Raw genomic sequence first — 22,253 nt, 5'->3', positions numbered from 1 at the left:
GTCACTATATGGCAGGGAGTCCAACGCTCTTTTGTTAAACCAGTGGTCTCCAAAATGTGTCCTTTTGCTTGCTTGTATTCTGCCCTTGAAGCACTATTCCTCTTACTGACACCAATGATGGGGCACTATTCCTTCCACTGACACCAATGATGGGGCACTATTCCTCCCACTGACACCAATGATGGGGCACTATTCCTCCCACTGACACCAATGATGGGACACTATTCCTTCCACTGATACCAATGATGGGGCACTATTCCTCCCACTGACACCAATGATGGAGCACTATTCCTTCCAATGACACGAATGATGGAGTACTATTTCTTCCACTAATGATGGGGCACTATTACTCCAATTTACATCAATGATGGGCCACTATTCCTTCCACTGACACCAATGATGGGGCACTATTCCTCCCACTGACACCAATGATGGGGCACTATTCCTTCCACTGATACCAATGATGGAGCACTATTCCTTCCAATGACACGAATGATGGAGCACAATTCCTCCTATTTACATCAATGATGGGGTGCTATTCCTTCCACTGACACCAATGATGGGGCACAATTCCTCCCACTGATACCAATGATGGGGCACTATTCCTCCCACTGACACCAATGATGGGGCACTATTCCTCCCACTGACACCAATGATGGGGCACTATTCCTCCCACTGACACCAATGATGGGGCACTATTCCTTCCACTGATACCAATGATGGAGCACAATTCCTCCTATTTACATCAATGATGGGGTGCTATTCCTTCCACTGACACCAATGATGGGGCACTATTCCTCCCACTGATACCAATGATGGGGCACAATTCCTCCCATTTAAACCAATGATGAGGCATCATTTACTCCCACTGATGCTGGCGCATCTTCCACTCCCACTGGCCACAGTTCCCCCCTCCCCCCAAAGCCTGAAGGAAAGTAAACTGGCCCTTTTATATAAAAGAGTCTCAATTATTTGAAAAAACCTTGCGAGCCAAGTAATAAAATTCCTATTGTTGGATCGCAAACTTCTAGCACATAACTACCAATGTGAAAAAGCGTGAAAATAAAAATGTAGTATTGCGCTCACAACCTTCCAATCTATATATATATAGACAAATAAAAATGTGTATATGATATACATAAATAACTGAATAAGTGAATCTGTAGAAATCAACTCACATGAGCAAAATATACAACAGTGAAAAAAACTAAAAGAAAATAATATAATAATATTGTATAATAATAATGTCCCACAAAAAATAAGTGACTTTGTGCTGAAAAATCTTCAATATCTTTTAAATGGGTGACTGCTTGTGCCTCCTCCCTCAAGTGAAGATGTGCGCTCACCTCATAGATAGCCTGCAATTAGGCTATTAAAGCTTGCGGTTCACCTCCTTGGAACCTACTTGTTTAGGAATTGATGTTGATAAGATAACCATGAAATGCGACATGTGCTGTAGAAAAGTATCCTCTCACTGGGTGCTACTCCACTGTCTTCTTATTTCCATGCGATCCTCCATATATAAGAAAAATCCTGACATGGTGCTTTATCGTTTTAAAAGCTTTTAATGTGAAGCTGACAGGTGGCACTCACATAAATCATATAGTGGTAGTACAACTGATTCAAATATCCACTGGCTGGCGGAGCTATGCGCTCGTGGTCCGATATCCGGACTGACTCCCTCCGAGTGACGTGAACAGTCCCACCCCTACGCGTTACGCCACTAGTCACGTGGCTTCATCAGGGGGATTTGATTGGTCACCAAAAAAAGCCACGTGACTAGTGGCGTAACGCGTAGGGGTGGGACTGTTCACGTCACTCGGAGGGAGTCAGTCCGGATATCGGACCACGAGCGCATAGCTCCGCCAGCCAGTGGATATTTGAATCAGTTGTACTACCACTATACGATTTATGTGAGTGCCACCTGTCAGCTTCACATTAAAAGCTTTTAAAACGATAAAGCACCATGTCAGGATTTTTCTTATATATGGAGGATCGCATGGAAATAAGAAGACAGTGGAGTAGCACCCAGTGAGAGGATACTTTTCTACAGCACATGTCGCATTTCATGGTTATCTTATCAACATCAATTCCTAAACAAGTAGGTTCCAAGGAGGTGAACCGCAAGCTTTAATAGCCTAATTGCAGGCTATCTATGAGGTGAGCGCACATCTTCACTTGAGGGAGGAGGCACAAGCAGTCACCCATTTAAAAGATATTGAAGATTTTTCAGCACAAAGTCACTTATTTTTTGTGGGACATTATTATTATACAATATTATTATATTATTTTCTTTTAGTTTTTTTCACTGTTGTATATTTTGCTCATGTGAGTTGATTTCTACAGATTCACTTATTCAGTTATTTATGTATATCATATACACATTTTTATTTGTCTATATATATAGATTGGAAGGTTGTGAGCGCAATACTACATTTTTATTTTAAACTGGCCCTTTGCTTAGCATGTTTGGAGACCCCTGAATAGAGGACCAAAGCGCCTCACTTTATATATCAACAGCAAAAACATTAACATGAAAACAGGCAGACTGCAGAAGACATTGAGTAGACTACGACTCCAACAGTGAAGATCTGTAATAGGAAACCTCTAAAAATGTAAATTGTACCACAGCTGTTCTCCTTGCTGCAGAGGAAGCTGTACCTGAGGACCTGCAGTGCAAGGATCTCCCTGCTTCATCTATTCTGTGGGGATCTGTACTTCCTCCATCCTTATTACCCCACCAGCCATCACATCAGCTGCATGGAAACCGCAGACAATATTGGTGACCAGTCATTTATCTTTTTTTTGTCTATTGGTAGGACACAAAAAGCGGAGAAACAAAAAGCCAAACCTGACACATTCCCCAAAAATGGACTGGACAAAATGATTGGCACCTTCTCAAAATTGTAAGAAATAACTGCATTCCAAGTCTGTGATGCTCCTGTAATTTGTCAAGAAAAACTCACCTGTATCAATTACTAGGTTCCAACAATATAAAAAAATAAAAAAATTCACACCGGCAACCAGTTAAAATGGCAAATCATTATTTTTGTTGTGTGTCTCTGTGTGACACATGAAGCACGGAGAAGAGAAAGAGCAGCAAAGAATTGTCTGAGGATTTGAGAACAAAAATGGTGGAAAAGTACGGACAGCCTCAAGGTGACAAGTCCATCTCCAGAGATCTTAATGTTCCTGTGTCCACTGTGCGCAACATTGTCAAGAAGTTTACAGCCTGTGCCACTGTAGCTCCTCCAGGCACACCTTCCCTTAACCTATCCTACTATGGAGGCTTTTAAAATTTTAGTTAGGTCCACAGTATACAGAGGACCCTTGACGTGGGAATGAGGCTTACGCAGGTATTTGCAAATGTGTGCAAACAAAACCCTCTTGTTTTCAACGCACACTGTTAGGACGGGGCCAAATTGGTTGTTTCGCAAGCTAGCTGGTAAGTGTTGCTGGGAAACCGTTTGTTTGTCTTGCAATGTAGCTAATCGATGTGGACGAAAGAGAAAAAAAAAAAAATCGATCAAAGTTGCAACAAAGGATTGTTGGAATGATGGATTAAGAACCTCCATCAATTTCCAGACAAATCCAAGCTGACCTTCAGGAACAGGGTGCAACTTTGTCAGCTCGCACTATACGAAAAAGGACGCTATGGTAGGAGACCCAGGAGGATCCCACTACTGACACCGAAATATGGTAGGAGACCCAGGAGTATCCCACTGCTGACACCGAAATATGGTAGGAGACCCAGGAGGACCCCACTACTGACACAGAAATATGGTAGGAGACCCAGGAGGATCCCACTACTGACACAGAAATATGGTAGGAGACCCAGGAGGACCCCACTGCTGACACAAAAATATGGTAGGAGACCCAGGAGGATCCCACTACTGACACAGAAATATGGTAGGAGACCCAGGAGGATCCCACTACTGACACAGAAATATGGTAGGAGACCCAGGAGGACCCCACTGCTGACACAAAAATATGGTATGAGACCCAGGAGGACCCCACTGCTGACACCGAAATATGGTAGGAGACCCAGGAGGACCCCACTGCTGACACCGAAATATGGTAGGAGACCCAGGAGGACCCCACTGCTGACACAGTAATATGGTAGGAGACCCAGGAGGATCCCACTACTGACACAGAAATATGGTAGGAGATCCAGGAGGACCCCACCGCTGACACAGAAATATGGTAGGAGACCCAGGAGGACCCCACTGCTGACACAGAAATATGGTAGGAGACCCAAGAGGATCCCACTGCTGACACAAAAATATGGTAGGAGACCCAGGAGGACCCCACTGCTGACACCGAAATATGGTAGGAGACCCAGGAGGACCCCACTGCTGACACCGCAATATATTAGAAGACCCAGGAGAACCCCATTGCTGACACAGAAATACGGTAGGATACCCAAGAGGACACCACTGCCGACACAGAAATATGGTGGGAGACCCAGGAGGACCCCACTGCTGACACAGAAATATGGTAGAAGACCCAGGAGGACCCCACTGCTGACACAGAAATATGGTAGAAGACCCAGGAGGACCCCACCGCTGACACAGAAATATGGGAGGAGACCCAGGAGGACCCCACTACTGACACAGAAACATAGTGGAAGTCAGATTGAAGTTTGCCAAAACTTACCTGAGGAAGCCAAAATCCTTCTGGGAGAATGTGCTGTGGACAGACGAAACAAAATGGCAGCTTTTTGGTAAAGCCCATCATTCTACTGTTTTCAGAAAAAGCAATGAGGCCTTTAAAGAAAAGAATCCAGTCCCTCCAGTTACACATGGTGGGGGGGTCTCTGATGTTTTGGGGTTGCTTTGCTGCTTCAGGCACTGGATGTCTTGACCGTGTGCATGTCATTATGAAATCTGAAGACCACCAAAGATTTCTGGGGTGCAATGTAGGGCCCAGTGTCAGAAAGTTGGGTCTCCATCAGAGGTCATGGGTCTTCCAGCAGGACAATGACCCAAAGCACACGTCAAAAAGCCCCCAGAAATGGTTTCAGACAAAACGTTGGAGAGGACTGAACTGGCCAGCAATGAGTCCAGATCTCAATCTCACAGAGCTCCTGTGGAGAGATCTCAGAACAGCAGTTGGGAAAAGGAACCTTCCAATCTGAGAGACCTGGAGCAGTTGGCGAAAGAAGAGTACCAGTCCATTTTTGGGGTTTTGCGTGGAATGCGTCAGACTTGGCTTTTTGTGTCTACTTTTTGTGCCATACCAATGCAAACAAAATAAAGAATGCCAAAACATTTGTAATTGCAACAATTTTCTGACCGAAGTTGCGCATTATCTGACAGAAATGCAGGGGGGACAAGATTTTTGGCCACGATGGTAAACACCATGGTCACCCTAGGTCAGGAAGTATGTTGCTGGCAGGATCAACGGCTAAAAATAAAGGAAGAAAAAAAAAAATGCAACCACCACATCTAGGGACTGGCAAAGTTCCAGCTAGACTAATCTATACAAGTACAATACTCTTCAAGTCCGTTGGGGTTCATGGTGGTCTCGCTGTATGAGCTCTGCCACCACACATACAGCAAGGCATGCAAAAAAGGAGAAGGTTCTGCTCACCCTCGGTCAGGTTGGGAACAGGAAGTGCCTGTTGAAGTTGATCCAGGGGTCCGCTCAGCAGCCTGAGGTTACCGATGTGCTGGTTCATAGCTTTGTGGAGCTCGGTGTTGGTGAAGCTGGCCTTTTCATGCACCTCCATGTACTTGGTCCACTCCTTGTTTACTTCCACCACCAAAGGCGAAGAGGGAGCCACTGCCGCTGCCTGTTTTCCGACCTCCTCCTGCACCACCTTCTCCTGCTTCTCATCTTCATCTAGAAGGTCCTTGATGTCCTTCAGAGAGGCCTCCACATCGGTGTACACCCCCGACAGTACTGGAATCACACACAGACACCATTATTAACAAAAATTCCTACTCAGGATTAAAAGATGCACTCCAAGCACAAAAATATTCATTGAAATATATTCCTCAACAGCCACAAAAAATATAAAAATATCAAAAGGGGGTTCTAGACAAACCCTAATCTAAAATAAAACATGATATCTTCTTGCAAGTTCTAAAAGGCTTAAAGCACAGGAAACGCCCCGGGCCAGATGGTTTCACGGCAAGTTATTTGCTCCGTCTCGTCCCTATTAGGACATCAGGCTTTAGCTCCAGTGACATGGACAACCCTCCCTTCAGCTCAATTCTTTAGGACCAATATTGTGATTATCCCCAAACCAGGCAAAGGCCCTCTCCGTTTGCAGCAGTTATCATCCGATTTACCTTTTGAACTTGGACCTGAACTCTGGTCAAAGCACTAACATCCCATCGTTACCCCTTGCTTTCCTGGGTCAACCATCGAGACCAAGTGGGATTTGTCCCAGGCCTTGAGGCAAGGGATAGGAGAACACGATGAAGACTCACCATCTCTCATCTCTTACGGTCATAAATAAATAGCTTGAATTTATGACCATAAGATAGGAGAGAGGAGTCTTCATCGTGTTCTCCTATTCCTTGCATCACGGCGTGGGACAAATCCCACTTGGTCTCGATAGATGACCCAAGAAAGCAAGGGGGAACGATGGGATGTTGGACCTGAACTCTGGCCAAAGCACTAACATCCATCCTTCCCCCTTGCTTTCTTGGGTCATCCATCGAGATCAAGTGGGATTTGTCCCAGGCCGTGAGGCAAGGGATAGGAGAACACAATGAAGACTCTTTCTTTCCTCTCTTATGGTCATAAATTCACGCTGCAGGCTTGCCCGCTATCCTTTGACGCCGAAAGGGCCTTTGATGGGATTGATTGGAGATTTCTTCACCTCTCCCTCGAACAAAATAGGCCTGGGCTAAAATTTAATCTCCAAAGTGATGTCCCTCTATCCCTTTTGAACTTGGACCTGAACTCTGGCCAAAGTTCAAAAGGGATAGAGGGACATCACTTTGGAGATTAAATTCTAGCCCAGGCCTGTTTGTTCGAGGGAGAGGTGAAGAAATCTCCAATCCATCTTAACAGGCCTGGGCTAGAATTTCATCTCCAAAATGATGTCCCTCTATCTCTTTTGAACTTTGGCCAGAGTTCAGGTCCAAGTTCAAAAGGGATAGAGGGACATCACTTTGGAGATTACATTCTAGCCCAGGCCTATTTTGTTCGAGGGAGAGGTGAAGAAATTTCCAATCCATCCTATCAAAGGCCCTTTTGGCGTCAAAAGATAGCAGGAAAGCCTGTAGCGTGAATTTATGACCGTAAAAAGAGAGTTGGAGAGTCTTCATCGTGTTCTCCTATCCCTTGCCTCACGGCCTGGGACAAATCCCACTTGGTCCCGATGGATGACCCAAGAAAGCAAGGGGGAACGATGGGATGTTAGTGCTTTGGCCAGAGTTCAGGTCCAACATCCCATCGTTCCCCCTTGCTTTCTTGGGTCATCCATCAAGACCAAGTGGGATTTGTCCCAGGCAGTGAGGCAAGGAATAGGAGAACACGATGAAGACTTTCCATCTCTCCTCTCTTAGAGTCATAAATTCACGCTACAGACTTGCCTGCTATCCTTTGACGCCGAAAGGGCCTTTGATAGGGTGGATTGGAGGTTTCTTCACCTCTCCCTTGAACAAACAGGCCTGGGCTAGAACGTCATCTCCAAAGTGATGTCCCTCTATCCCTTTTGAACTTGGACCTGAACTCTGGCCAAAGCACTAACATCCCATCGTTTCCCCTTGCTTTCTTGGGTCATCCATCGAGAGCAAGTGGGATTTGTCCCAGGCCGTGAGGCAAGGGATAGGAGAACACTATGAAGACTCCATCTCTCACGGTCATAAATTCACGCTACAGGCTTTCCTGCTATCCTTTGATGCCGAGAGGGCCTTTGATAGGGTGGATTGGAGGTTTCTTCACCTCTCCCTCGAACAAACAGGCCTGGGCTAGAATTTCATCTCCAAAGTGATGTCCTTCTATTCCTCCCCTTCAGCTTCAGTGTTGGTTAATGGATCAGTTTCCGAACCTCTCAAGCTCTAACAGCACCCGTCAGGGATACCCCCATCTCCCCTTCTTTTTGTGATAGAACATACAATTCTTGTTATACTCACTGGGGAACCTAAGGAGTTAATCCTCCGCACTGTGTAAAAAGCCTGTTTGATTTTGTCTCCTCTGATCCTCCCCTTCTTCCACAGTCCCCAATCCATCTGCCGATAGTACAGAACCCTAGGAGTCACTCTGCACATGCTCAGTTTGGTGTATATTGCTAGAGATCGTTTTTTCTTTGGAAGGGTGCATGTGATCAGCAGAGCGCCAATCAGCACTATCCAGACAGAGGGTCAAGGGGTCATGTAGGATGTAGGCGGTTGTAAACTGGCACATGTCCACCATAAAGGTGAATGGAGGGTCCAAATGGGTCAGCCTGAAAAACAGGTGGACCCAATCGCACTGATCACGTGAAAGGGGTTGAAGGCTGCTTTCAGACCAATGCGAACCCGATCAGACTGATCATGAGAGGGGTCTAAGGCTGATTTCAAACCGATGCGAACCCGATCGGACTGATCACGAGAGGGGTCTAAGGCTGCTTTCAGACCGATGCAAACCCAATCGCACTGATCATGTGTAAGGGGCCTAAGGCTGCTTTCAGACCAATGCGGACCCGATCGGACTGATCACGAGAGGGGCCCAAGACTGCTTTCAGACCGATGCAGACTCTTCTGCCAACTCCATTCTCCACACTGATGCTTTGGGATGGCAGGTCGGGAACCCTCAATCTGGGCTTGCTGACCCACCATCCCAGAGCACAAGTTTGCGGACCACATCAGAGGGCTCTGTTGAGCACCCCCGCTTTAAAGGTTCAAAACTGAAGCCCTCAACATCTCACTATCGGGAGAATCCCTTACCCAACTGAAGGCCAATTATCCATTCTGGTTGAAATCTTGGGGACTCTTACTTGGGGATAAGGATTACTGCTGATCTTCACTCCCTCAAGTACTGCTCTCTTTTCACCATTTGAAAAGATTGGGATCATTGGCTTGGTAGGGTTAACGCCCTAAAGATGGACATCCTTGGTTTGGGATGGCGGGTCGGGAACCCTCGATCTGGGCTTGCCGACCCACCATCCAAGAGCAGGAGTTTGCAGACTACATCAGAGGGCACTGTTGGGCACCCCCCCTTTAAGCTTTAAAGGTTTAAAACTGAAGCCCTCAACATCTCACTAATCGGGAGAATCCCTTACCCAACTGAAAGCCAATTATCCAATCTGGTTCAAATCTTGGGGACAAGGAGTATTGATCTTCACTCCCTCAAGTACTGCTCTCTTCACCATTTGGAAAGATTTGGATCACTGGCTTGGTAGGGGCAATGCCCTGAAGATGGACATCCTTGGTTTGGGATGGTAGGTCGGGATCCACGATCTGGGCTTGCCGACCCAACATCCCAGAGCAGGAGTTTTTTCGTGCCACATCAGAGGGCTCTGTTGGGCACCCACACTGTAAGCGTTATAGGTTTAAAACTGAAGCCCTCAACATCTCACTATCGGGAGAATCCTTCAAGTACTGCTCTCACTTCACCATTTGGAAAGATTTGGATCACTGGCTTGGTAGGGTTAACGCCCTAAAGATGGACATCCTTGGTTTGGGATGGCGGGTCGGGAACCCTCGATCTGGGCTTGCCGACCCACCATCCCAGAGCAGGAGTTTGCGGACCACATCAGAGGGCTCTGTTGGGCACCCCCACTTTAAGCTTTAAAACTGAAAGCCCTCAACATCTCACTATTGGGAGAATCCCTTACCCAACAAAGTCCATTATCCATTCTGGTCGAAATCTTGGGGACTTTACTTGGGGACAAGGATTACTACTGATCTGCACTCCCTCAAGTACTGCGCTCTTTTCACCATTTGGAAAGATTTGGATCATTTGCTCGGTAGGGTTAACGCCCTAAAGATGGACATCCTTGGCTTGGGATGGCGGATCAGGAACCCTCGATCTGAGCATGCCGACCCACCATCCAAGAGCAGGAGTTTTTTCGGGCCACATCAGAGGGCTCTGTTGGGCACCCCCACTGTAAGGTTTATAGGTTTAAAACTGAAGCCCTCAACATCTCACTAATCGGGAGAATCCCTTACCCAACTGAAAGCCAATTATCCATTCTGGTTGAAATCTTGGGGACAAGGATTACTGCTGATCTTCACTCCCTCAAGTGCTGCCATCTCTTCAGCATTTGGAGATTTGGATCACTGGCTCGGTAGGGTTAACGCCCTGAAGATCGCCATCCTTGGTTTGGGATGGTAGGTCGGGAACCCTCGATCTGGGCTTGCCAACCCACCATCCCACAGCAGGAGTTTGCGGACCACATCAGAGGGCTCTGTTGGGCACCCCCACTTTAAGATTTAAAACTGAAGCCCTCAACATCTCACCATCAGGAGAATCCCTTACCCAACTGAAGGCCAATTATCCATTCTGGTTGAAATCTTGGGGACTTTCTTACTTGGGGCTCTCGTTTCACCATTTGGAATGATTTGGATCACTGGCTCGGTAGGGTTAACGCCCTGAAGATGGACATCCGTCCTCGATTATTGTAGATCTTTCAGACTATTCCAACATCAGTACCACACACCTTTTTCTGTACTCTACACTCCCTTCGCTTTCCACTTCATTTGGAATCATAGATTCTCTAGGCTTCGTTGTGCTAAATAACTGGGTGGGGCGGGCCTCCCGGACATGTCTCATGCCTCAGCACTTGTTGGATCGATCTAACAGCGCGTCTGTTAGATTGGTTACCTAAACCACTTCCTGAAGCCTCCACCACGGTAGAACAGGATCTTCCACTGCTAGATTGTCCAGCTTTTGCCACGGTTTTGACTATGGCAGGGGTAGGCAACCTGCGGCTCTCTAGCTGTTGTGGAACTACATTTCCCATGAGGCATTGCAAAGATGACGAAAAACTGACAGTTACAGCTATGATTTGCAGAGGCATGATGGAACTTGTAGTCCTGCGGCTCTCAGGTTGCCTACCCCTGGACTAGGGCAACCCTTCGCAAATGGTATTCTATATTAGAAACTTTTCTGTCCTTGGACCAGAGCCCCCTGACCTCGCCCTTTGACAACCCTGCCTTCACGCCTGGCCTCGGAGGCCAGTTTTTATAGGTCCGCTTGGCCTGCAGCGAGGTCCTTTATTCAACCTTGATTCGGCTTTCCTGTATTTCCCACAAATGAAATAAAATATATAAACAGAAAATAAATCTAAAATTAAATTAAAATAAAATAAATCTAAAAAACAAACAAAAAAATATGTTTAGATTGTAAGCTCCCAGGATCAGGGCCCTCCTATCCCTCTTGTATTAAACTATATTGTCTCCCTTTATATTGTAAAGCGCTAAGCAAACTGTTGGCGTTATATAAATCCTGTATAATAATAATGCAATAAAATAAATCAATAAATAAAAATAAAATAGGCGATTAAAAAATATAAAAAACACAAAATAAATCTAAAAACAAATAAAAAAGAAGCAATGAATAATCAAATAAAAAAATAAATGATAAAAAAAAAAAAAAAAAAAAAAAAAAAGCAGAAAATAAATCTAATTTTAAAATAAAACAAACAATGAAAAAATATGCTTAGATTGTAAGCTCCCAGGATCAGGGCCCTCCCTTCCCTCTTGTATTGAACTGTATTGTTGCTGTATTGTCTCCCTTTATTTTGTAAAGCGCTGAGCAACCTGTTGGTGCTATACAAATCCTGTATAATAATAATGCAATAAAATAAATAAAAATAAAAAAACAGGTGATTAAACAAAAATATAAAAAAAACTCAAAATAAATCTAAAAACAATGCAAAAAAAAAAAAAAAAAAAAAAAAAAAAAAAAAAGCAATGAATAAAATAATTCCTAGATTGTAAGCTCTAACGAGTCGGGCCCTCTGTTCCCTCTTGTACCAAATGGTATTGTAACTGCTGGTGCTATATGAGTCCTGTATAATAATAATAATAATAATAATATAATAATATCAAATTAAAATAACATGATAAAAAAAATAAGCAGAAAATAAACCTAAAATAAAACAATAAGCAACAAAAAAATAAAATAAGCAACAAAATAGAATAAAACAAGTAATGCAACAAATAAAATAAAATAAAAATATATTAAAAATCAGTAATAAAAAAATAAATAAAAATAAGATCATCAGCAATAAATATAAAATTAGCAATTTTCCAGCAAGATTGTTAAAACGTTATAAAAAGGCAAACCGTATAATCAGAAAAGGAGCGCCATTATAATGGTATGATACTGCCAATCACTGGCACCCAGCCGGCACTTACCCTGCATAGACTGTACCAGACTCTTCACGGTGTCCGGCCGCACGCTCAGCGCTGCGCACTTCTCCATCAGGGCCGGAGGGATGTGGCCGTACATGTCCAGATTGTCCACCGTGTCCGGATCGAGCTGCAGAGAGTCTGTGAACTGACTGCGAGGTAGGAAGCGGACAGCCAATGGTGACAAAAGTTCCGCTTAATAAAAGGACCCGCCCCCTTTCCCTCCTTCCCCAATAAAGGACCCGCCCCCTTTCCCTCCTTTCCCAATAAAGGACCCTCCCCCTTACCCTCCCCCCAATAAAGGACCCTCCCCCCAATAAAGGACCCTCTCATTTTCCCTCCCCCCCAAAATAAAGGAACCTCCCCCTTTCCCTCCCCCCCAATAAAGGAACCTCCCCCCCCAATAAAGGATCCCCCCATGTTCAGGTCACATACTCACTCCAGGACTTCATTCTTGGCCTCTATTTTGGACATCATGTCTCGCAGCAGCTTGGCTTTCTCTTCGCTGGAAATCAATGAATCAAAAGCAGCCACGATTATAAATACACATCAACAAAAACCACCTCATTTCCTGCCCGGAGGACACCCAGCATTATCTAGCTCTTTCCTCCCAAGCCTGACAGGCCCCGCTCATTTCATTCATTGGATCTCAGTACTTTCAATCACGGAGGATCAGCATCACATACAGTGGGGATCGAAAGTTTGGGCACCCCAGCTAAAAATTTGTATTAATGTGCATAAAGAAGCCAAGGAAAGATGGAAAAATCTCCAAAAGGCATCAAATTACAGATTAGACATTCCTATAATATGTCAACAAAAGTTAGATTTTATTTCCATCATTTACACTTTCAAAATAACAGAAAACAAAAAAATGGCGTCTGCAAAAGTTTGGGCACCCTGCAGAGTTAATATCTTGTACTGCCCCCAAGTATCACAGCTTGTAAACGCTTTTTGTAGCCAGCCAAGAGTCTTTCAATTCTTGTTTGAGGTATCTTTGCCCATTCTTCCTTACAAAAGTCTTCCAGTTCTTTGAGATTTCTGGGCTGTCTGTCACGCACGGCTCTTTTAAGGTCTATCCATAGATTTTCAATGATGTTGAGGTCAGGAGATTGTGAAGGCCATGGCAAAACCTTCAGTTTACGCCTCTTGATGTAATCCCCCGTGGATTTCCAGGTGTGTTTAGGATCATTATCCATTTATAGAAGCCATCCTCTCTTTAACTTCAGCTTTTTCACAGATGGCATCAAGTTACCATCCAAAATTTGCTGAAATTTTATTGAATCCATTTTTCCTTCTACTCGTGAGATGTTCCCTGTGCCACTGGCTGCAACACAACCCCAAAGCATGATTGATCCAACCCCATGCTTCACAGTTGGACAGAGGTTCTTTTCATTCAATTCTGTGCCCCTTCTTCTCCAAACGTACCTTTGCTCATTCTGGCCAAAAAGTTCAATTTTAACCTCATCGGTCCACAGAACTTGTTTCCAAAATGCATCAGGCTTGTCTATATGTTCATTTGCAAAGTTCAAACGATGATTTTTGTGGTGAGGACGTAGAAGAGGTTTTCTTCTGATGACTCTTCCATGAAGACCATATTTGTACAAGTATCTCTTTATAGTGGAATAGTGACCACAACTCCAGTGTCTGCCAGATCTTTCTGGAGGGATCGTGCAGTCAAACGTGGGTTTTGAATGGTTTTTTTCACAATCCTGCGAGCTGTTCGGTCTGATATTTTTCTTGGTCTTCCAGATCTTGCTTTAACTTCCACTGTTCCTGATGACTGCCATTTCTTAATTACATTCCGAACAGAGGATATTGACATCTGAAAACGCTTTGCTATCTTCTTATAGCCTTCTCCAGCTTTGTGAGCATCAACTATTTTCAGTTTCAGTTTTCTAGACAACTGCTTAGAAGAACCCATGGTGCTGATTGTTGGGGCAAGGTCAGATGAGTCTGGGCATTTAAAACCTTTGAGATTGACATCACCTGGTCTTCCCAGACGATGATTGAGAACAATCCATGACACTGGCAGGTCTCAGCTTGGCAAAGGGGGCAGTGCATGCTATAAATTCTGCAGGGTGCCCAAACTTTTGCAGACGCCATTTTTTTGTTTTCTGTTATTTTGAAAGTGTAAATGATGAAAATAAAATCTAACTTTTGTTGACATATTATAAGAATGTCTAATCTGTAATTAGATGCATTTTGGAGATTTTTCCATCTTTCCTTGGCTTCTTTATGCACATTAATACAAATTTTTAGCTGGGGTGCCCAAACTTTCCATCCCCACTGTATGGGCATTACCTAGATCTACATGCAAATCGGCCTAGACACGCCCACTCCTCCAGGTTGACGCCCACCCGTCAGACATTTTGATATTTGCATAACTCTTCCCAAGTGCCAGTCCGCTTGTGGTCAACCCTTCCCCTTGCCGTGATCTGCTTGCACTGCATAGGGAAGCACACAGACCCACTGATGATGAATTAGGTATTTTGTATAAACTGAAGGGTTTTTATTTTTTTTCTTGAAGCAGAATTATCTTTATTGGCAATACACAGACACAGCTTGGCACATCTTGTATCTGACAGTAATCAGGAGTCAGTGAGGGGTGGGAGAGGGAGGAGCTTTATTAGCACCCCAAGAGCAGGGTTCTGCCTGCCTTTCTGGAAACGCCATGATTGTTGGCTGGATCCAATCCGAGCTTCTATGCTGAGGTATTGCCCCTTATACAGTGAAGGAAATGTGTATTTGCCCCCCGGCTGATGCTGAACATTCGCCCCTCACACAGAAATGATCGGTCTAACAATGGAATGTTCGTCCCTCACACAGAAATGATCGGTCTAACAATGGAATGTTCGCCCCTCACACAGAAATGATCGGTCTAACAATGGAATGTTCGGTGTAACACAGAGACAGCATACAACAACAAATTCAGCAGAAATGTGTCTAACAAATGATGACGGATCTGCATGTTCATGAGGGAAAGAAGGATTTGATCCCCTATCATTCAGCAGGATTTCTGGCTCCCAGGTGTCTCTCATACAGTTAACAAGCTGAGATTAGAAGCAGTCTCTTAAAGGGAGTGCTGCTAATCTCATTGTGTTACCTGTATAAAAGACACCTGTCCACAGGAGCCATCAAACCATCAGATTCCAAATCTCTCCACCATGGCAAAGACCAAAGAGCTGTCCAAGGATGTCAGGGACAAGATGGTAGACCTACACAAGGCTGGACTGGGCTACCAAACTATGGCCAAGCAGCTTGGTGAGAAGGTGACAACAGTTGGTGCAATCATTCACAAATGGAAGAAACACAAAACAAGTGTCAGTCTCCCTAGGTCTGGTGCACCATGCAAGATCTCACCTCGTGGAGTGTCAATGATCATGAGAACAGTGAGGAATCATCCCAGAACTACACGTGAGGATCTTGTCAATGATCTCCAGGCAGCTGGGACCACAGTCACCAAGAAAACAATTGGTAACACACTACGCCGACAAGGACTGAAATCCTGCAGTGCCCGCAAGGTCCCTCTGCTCAAGAAAGCACATGTCCAGGCCCGTCTGAAGTCTGCCACTGAACATCTGAATGATGCAGAGGAGGACTGGTGGGAAGTGTTGTGGTCAGATGAGACCAAAATCCAGCTCTTTGGCATCAACTCAACTCGCCGTGTTTGGAGGAGGAATGCTGCCTATGACCTCAAGAACACCATCCCAACTGTGAAACATGGTGGTGGAAACATTCTGCTTTGGGGGTGGTTTTCTGCTATGGGGACAGGACAACTGCACCGCATGAAAGGGGTGATGGACGGGGCAATGTACCCTCAAATCTTGGGTGAGAACCTTCTTCCCTCAGCCAGGGCATTGAAAATGGGTGGTGGATGAGTGTTCCAGCATGACAATGACCCAAAACACACGGCCAAGGCAACAAAGGAGCGGCTCATGAAGAAGCACATTAAGGTCCTGGAGTGGCCTAGCCAGTCTCCAGACCTTCATCCGATTGAAAATCTGTGGAGGGAGATGAAAGTTCGAGTTGCCAAACATCAGCCACCAAACCTTAAGGACTTGGAGAGGATCTGCCAAGAGGAGTGGGCAAAAATCCCTCCTGAGATGTGTGCGAACCTGGGGGCCAACTCCAGGAAACGTCTGACCTCTGTGATTGCCAACAAGGGATTGGCCACCAAGTACTAAGTCATGTTTTGTGAAGGGGATCCAATCCTTCTTTCCCTCATGAACATGCAGATCAGTCATCATTTGTTAGACGCATTTCTGCTGAATTTGTTGTTGTATTCTGTCTCTCAGTGTTACACCGAACATTCCATTGTTAGACCGATCATTTCTGTGTGAGGGGCGAACATTCCATTGTTAGACCGATCATTTCTGTGTGAGGGGCGAACATTCCATTGTTAGACCGATCATTTCTGTGTGAGGGGCGAACATTCAGCATCAGAGGGGAGCAAATACGCATTTCCTTCCCTGTAGAGAGATGAATACGAGGCAACCATGATGGGCGATTGTCCAGAACTGGAACATCTTGTCCCCTGGATCATATGGTTCAGTTCGTGCCGGGAGTTTCACTCACCTGTATAGAGAGGAAGCCTCGTGTGCCGCCATTGGAACCAGCTTGGAGAAGATATCGGGTCCGGTCACAGCGGGGTCAGTGGGGTTCACAGGAAGAGCCTTTACTAACGGGGCCCCTGGGGAGCCAGAACACAGAACATGAGACCAGATTTCTTTTTTTCAAAAGGTCACTACAATCTAAATTGGTATTTTAGTGTTTGGTGGATTCCTGTGCTGGGTTCTCAAGTCTGTACCCCCGCTGTGCCCATTATGAAGGGTTCCCACCATCCCTGTGCTGAGTTCCCGAGTCTGTACGCCTGTTGTGCCCATTATGAGGGGTTCCCACCATCCCTGTGCTGAGTTCCTGGGTCTAGTACACCCGCTGTGCCCATTATGAGGGTGTTCCCACCACCCCTGCGCTGAGTTCCCGGGTTTTGTATGTCTGCTGTGCCCATTATGAGGGGTTCCCACCATCCCTGTGCTGAGTTCCCGGGTTTGTACACCTGCTGTGCCCATTATGAGGGGTTCCCACCATCCCTGTGCCGAGTTCCTGGGTCTAGTACACCTGCTGTGCCCATTATGAGGGATTCCCACCATCCCTGTGCTGAGTTCCCGAGTCTGTGGAACAGACCATTATTCCTCATTAATCAGACCAATAAGACCTCTCCAATCACGGCACCTTTCACAGCCTGCAGGGTGTCCAGGGCAGGGACGGACTCGTGGTAGATGAAATCGTTGTCTTTCTTGGCAGAGTTGAACCTGTGATGAGGAAGAGGTCACATGACGGTTACTCAGTACTGGAAGATAAAGAATCATATTGGTGTTCTGCCCACACAAGAGATCATAGACGTTCTCCTGGAAAGACAATCCCTACGGTCAATACAGATCTCCTGTCATCCTCATAGACCAGCCGCTCTCAGCCTTTGGCGGCCAGTCAAGAGCTCCCCTTCCCTTGGCGGCCAGTCAAGTCCTCCCCTTCCCTTGGCGGCCAGTCAAGAGCTCCCCTTCCCTTGGCGGCCAGTCAAGAGCTCCCCTTCCCTTGGCGGCCAGTCAAGAGCTCCCCTTCCCTTGGCGGCCAGTCAAGAGCTCCCCTTCCCTTGGCGGCCAGTCAAGAGCTCCCCTTCCCTTGGCGGCCAGTCAAGAGCTCCCCTTCCCTTGGCGGCCAGTCAAGAGCTCCCCTTCCCTTGGCGGCCAGTCAAGAGCTCCCCTTCCCTTGGCGGCCAGTCAAGAGCTCCCCTTCCCTTGGCGGCCAGTCAAGAGCTCCCCTTCCCTTGGCGGCCAGTCAAGAGCTCCCCTTCCCTTGGCGGCCAGTCAAGAGCTCCCCTTCCCTTGGCGGCCAGTCAAGAGCTCCCCTTCCCTTGGCGGCCAGTCAAGAGCTCCCCTTCCCTTGGCGGCCAGTCAAGAGCTCCCCTTCCCTTGGCGGCCAGTCAAGAGCTCCCCTTCCCTTGGCGGCCAGTCAAGAGCTCCCCTTCCCTTGGCGGCCAGTCAAGAGCTCCCCTTCCCTTGGCGGCCAGTCAAGAGCTCCCCTTCCCTTGGCGGCCAGTCAAGAGCTCCCCTTCCATTGGCGGACAGTCAAGAGCTCCCCTTCCATTGGCGGACAGTCAAGAGCCCCCTTCCATTGGCGGCCAGTCAAGAGCCCCCTTCCATTGGCGGCCAGTCAAGAGCCCCCTTCCATTGGCGGCCAGTCAAGAGCCCCCTTCCATTGGCGGCCAGTCAAGAGCCCCCTTCCATTGGCGGCCAGTCAAGAGCCCCCTTCCATTGGCGGCCAGTCAAGAGCCCCCTTCCATTGGCGGCCAGTGACGAGCTCCCTTCCATTGGCGGCCAGTGACGAGCTCCCTTCCATTGGCGGCCAGTGACGAGCTCCCTTCCATTGGCGGCCAGTGACGAGCTCCCTTCCATTGGCGGCCAGTGACGAGCTCCCTTCCATTGGCAGCCAGCGAAGAACTCCCTTCCATTGGTGGCCACTGGGAGAGGGGCCCACTTAATCTAGTGGTCAGTGGGAATTCCCTCCTTGCAGACACCTATAAAAAAATCACTGGAGGAGCTTTTTTTTGGTACATTTAGCCCTGCTGTGGGCAAGCAGCAGGGCTTGTCAGGTGGAAGCATTGCTTCCACACACTGCACTAGTGCCATCCCCCGGCACTCACCTTTTACCCCCATTATGTTACCCCAGGCTCCGCTTGCCCATCTGCGGGCCCGGGACCGATGTAGCAGGGTGTCTGCTGGTAGAGGGGATGGAGAAAAGCGGACACATGTCCTGACCTGGAAATGACGTCTGGGTCCATGTCGACAGATTTCCCGGCCATCAAAGCATGGTTGTAATGCAGTGTGATATGCACTGCATTACATTCAATGGAGCCAGAGGAGACATTTGGGGTCTTTTAGATCCCAGATGTCTCATTAAAGAGAACCTGTCACCAAAAAATCATCACATAGGGGACTTTTTTATTACAGGTTTATTAAAAAAGTCAGCAGCTCCAGTTTTTAATTTTTTTTTTCCCCCACAGAAGATTGGAGCTCCTCTTTTAGATGGCCACAAATTCTAAGGGGAGTTTTTCAAAGTGATTTATCAGCAAAAGCATGGATGGATTTGTTTTGAATATTAATCGCTTCCCGGCCACCCTACAACAGAAATACTGCTACAAGGCGGAACGGTTGTGCAAAATCACTTACATATACTACTATACTATGTACTACGGCCCCTACCCGTGCCGCCATTCGCAGCCGTGGCTGTCAATCACCAGGTCCCGACCGGCAATTACTCGCCGGCGCCCAGTGATTTACGAAGATCTGACGGGGAGGACGACTGTTTTGTTTGCCAACAGTTCTCCTCCCGGTCAGCTCGGGCACACTGCACAGCCATCCACAGCAGTGTGATTACAGTGAAGCATACACCCCCCCTCCTGCCCCCTAGTAAAACACTCCCTGCGCACAGGTAACCCTTTGATCGCCCCTCATGTTAACCCTTTCCTGCCCAGTATCATTAGTACAGTGTCAGTGCTTTTTTTTTTTTTTTAGTACTGATCACTGTATTGGTGTCACTGGGGATGTCTGACACCAAGTCAGTCCCCCCCCCCCCCCCCCCCTCCCCACCAGTGTCAGAATGTCTGCCGCAGTCTCGCTATAAGTTGCTGATTGCCGCCATTACTAGTAAGGGTAAAAAATAAATCCCCGTATCTATACCGCCATTTGTAAACACTATAACTTTCACGTAAACCAATTAATTTACACGGATTGGGTATGGTGTGTGTACTGCACTTCAAAGATTTACAGGGGCACTCTGATGGGCACATACTACGGGAAAAGGGCACTCTGATGGACACCCGTGATGAAAAGGGGCACTGATGGGAACACCTGATGTGATGGGGACAACCTATGTAAGGGGTCACTGATGGGGGAACCCTATGCAATGGGGCACTCTGATGGGAGACACCAAATGTAATTGGGCCTTCTAAAACAAGAAACCTGATGTAAGTGGGCACTGTGATGGGGGACAACTGATGTAAAGGGGCACCATGATGGGGACAACCAATGTACTCTGATGGGGGCAACTGATGTAAGGGGGCACTCTGATGGGGGCAACTGATGTAAGGGGGCACTCTGATCGGGGCAACTGATGTAAGGGGGCACAGTAATGGGAGACACCAGATGTAATGGGGCCTTCTAAAGCAAGAAACCTGATGTAAGTGGGCGCTCTGATGGGGACACCTGATGTAAAGGGGCACCGTGATGGGGACACCTGATGTAAAGGGGCACCGTGATGGGGACACCTGATGTAAAGGGGCACCGTGATGGGGACACCTGATGTAAAGGGGCACCGTGATGGGGACACCTGATGTAAAGGGGCACCGTGATGGGGACACCTGATGTAAAGGGGCACCGTGATGGGGACACCTGATGTAAAGGGGCACCGTGATGGGGACACCTGATGTAAAGGGGCACCGTGATGGGGACACCTGATGTAAAGGGGCACCGTGATGGGGACACCTGATGTAAAGGGGCACCGTGATGGGGACACCTGATGTAAAGGGGCACCGTGATGGGGACACCTGATGTAAAGGGGCACCGTGATGGGGACACCTGATGTAAAGGGGCACCGTGATGGGGACACCTGATGTACTCTGCTAGTGACACCTGATGTGAGGTGGCGCTATGATGGGGACATCCTATGTAAGGTGTCACTGTGATGGGGGGGAATCTTATATAATGGGGCACTCTGTTGGGGACAACCGATGTAAGGGGGCACAGTAACAGGAGACACCAGATGCAAGGAGGGCTTCTGATCCAGAAATCAGATGTAAGTGGGCTCTCTGACGGGAATACCTGCGGTAAAGCGGCACTGTGGTAAAACCATCCTAGCTCCAACTGTCCACATGTTTAATGTCGTAACTGAAACTCGACAATAAATATTGTTGAAATGCTATGGAAACTGTACATGGCTTTTTTTTTTTTTTTTACATACAGTGACTACAATCTTTCTGAGTCTTTGTACAAACTTGAGATTTGGACCTCGGCTGGAAGAAAATTTTTATAGTGACCGGACCCTCCTTAAATTTGAATCCAATACCTCTGCTCCATACACACCCAACCACTGAGACAGTTTACCTCCCACGATTCTGCAAATTACACCGAGGGGTGTGAACGATTACAGAAGAAAATCGGTTTTCGTCTTTGAACTTACTTTCCTCCAATCACATCCATGGTGAAGCGCAGAGCTTCCTGGACGGTGGACGGCTGACCCTGCAGAAGAGGGAGATGGTGGTAAGTAGAAGGCGGGGAGGTTCACAGACAACACGTCCACCATCCTGGTGATGCATCCTGGCGGACAACACGTCCACCATCCTGGTGATGCATCCTGGCGGACAACACGTCCACCATCCTGGTGATGCATCCTGGCGGACAACACGTCCACCATCCTGGTGATGCATCCTGGCGGACAACACGTCCACCATCCTGGTGATGCATCCTGGCGGACAACACGTCCACCATCCTGGTGATGCATCCTGGCGGACAACACGTCCACCATCCTGGTGATGCATCCTGGCGGACAACACGTCCACCATCCTGGTGATGCATCCTGGCGGACAACACGTCCACCATCCTGGTGATGCATCCTGGCGGACAACACGTCCACCATCCTGGTGATGCATCCTGGCGGACAACACGTCCACCATCCTGGTGATGCATCCTGGCGGACAACACGTCCACCATCCTGGTGATGCATCCTGGCGGACAACACGTCCACCATCCTGGTGATGCATCCTGGCGGACAACACGTCCACCATCCTGGTGATGCATCCTGGCGGACAACACGTCCACCATCCTGGTGATGCATCCTGGCGGACAACACGTCCACCATCCTGGTGATGCATCCTGGCGGACAACACGTCCACCATCCTGGTGA

At 47.2% G+C, this 22,253-nt stretch overlaps 1 protein-coding gene across 1 annotated transcript in view; it reads right to left on the bottom strand.

The window, feature by feature from the left end:
- Positions 1 to 22,253, bottom strand: part of PTPN23 (protein tyrosine phosphatase non-receptor type 23) — a 77,743-nt gene that overhangs the window by 27,982 nt on the left and 27,508 nt on the right. The window contains exons 11-16 of the mRNA XM_089666773.1: positions 21,531 to 21,589; positions 17,529 to 17,608; positions 16,872 to 16,986; positions 12,736 to 12,801; positions 12,303 to 12,448; positions 5,593 to 5,904 (exon numbers count right to left, since the gene is read on the bottom strand). Of these exons, the coding sequence (XP_089522899.1) occupies positions 5,593 to 5,904; positions 12,303 to 12,448; positions 12,736 to 12,801; positions 16,872 to 16,986; positions 17,529 to 17,608; positions 21,531 to 21,589 (778 nt within the window). The remainder of the gene's footprint in view (positions 1 to 5,592; positions 5,905 to 12,302; positions 12,449 to 12,735; positions 12,802 to 16,871; positions 16,987 to 17,528; positions 17,609 to 21,530; positions 21,590 to 22,253) is intronic.

This window comes from Staurois parvus, unplaced genomic scaffold (genome assembly GCF_062004578.1).
Source record: "Staurois parvus isolate SC_StPar_1 unplaced genomic scaffold, SC_StPar_1.0 ptg002837l, whole genome shotgun sequence".
NCBI lineage: Eukaryota > Metazoa > Chordata > Amphibia > Anura > Ranidae > Staurois > Staurois parvus.
This window is presented reverse-complemented; position numbering and strand designations above follow the sequence as displayed.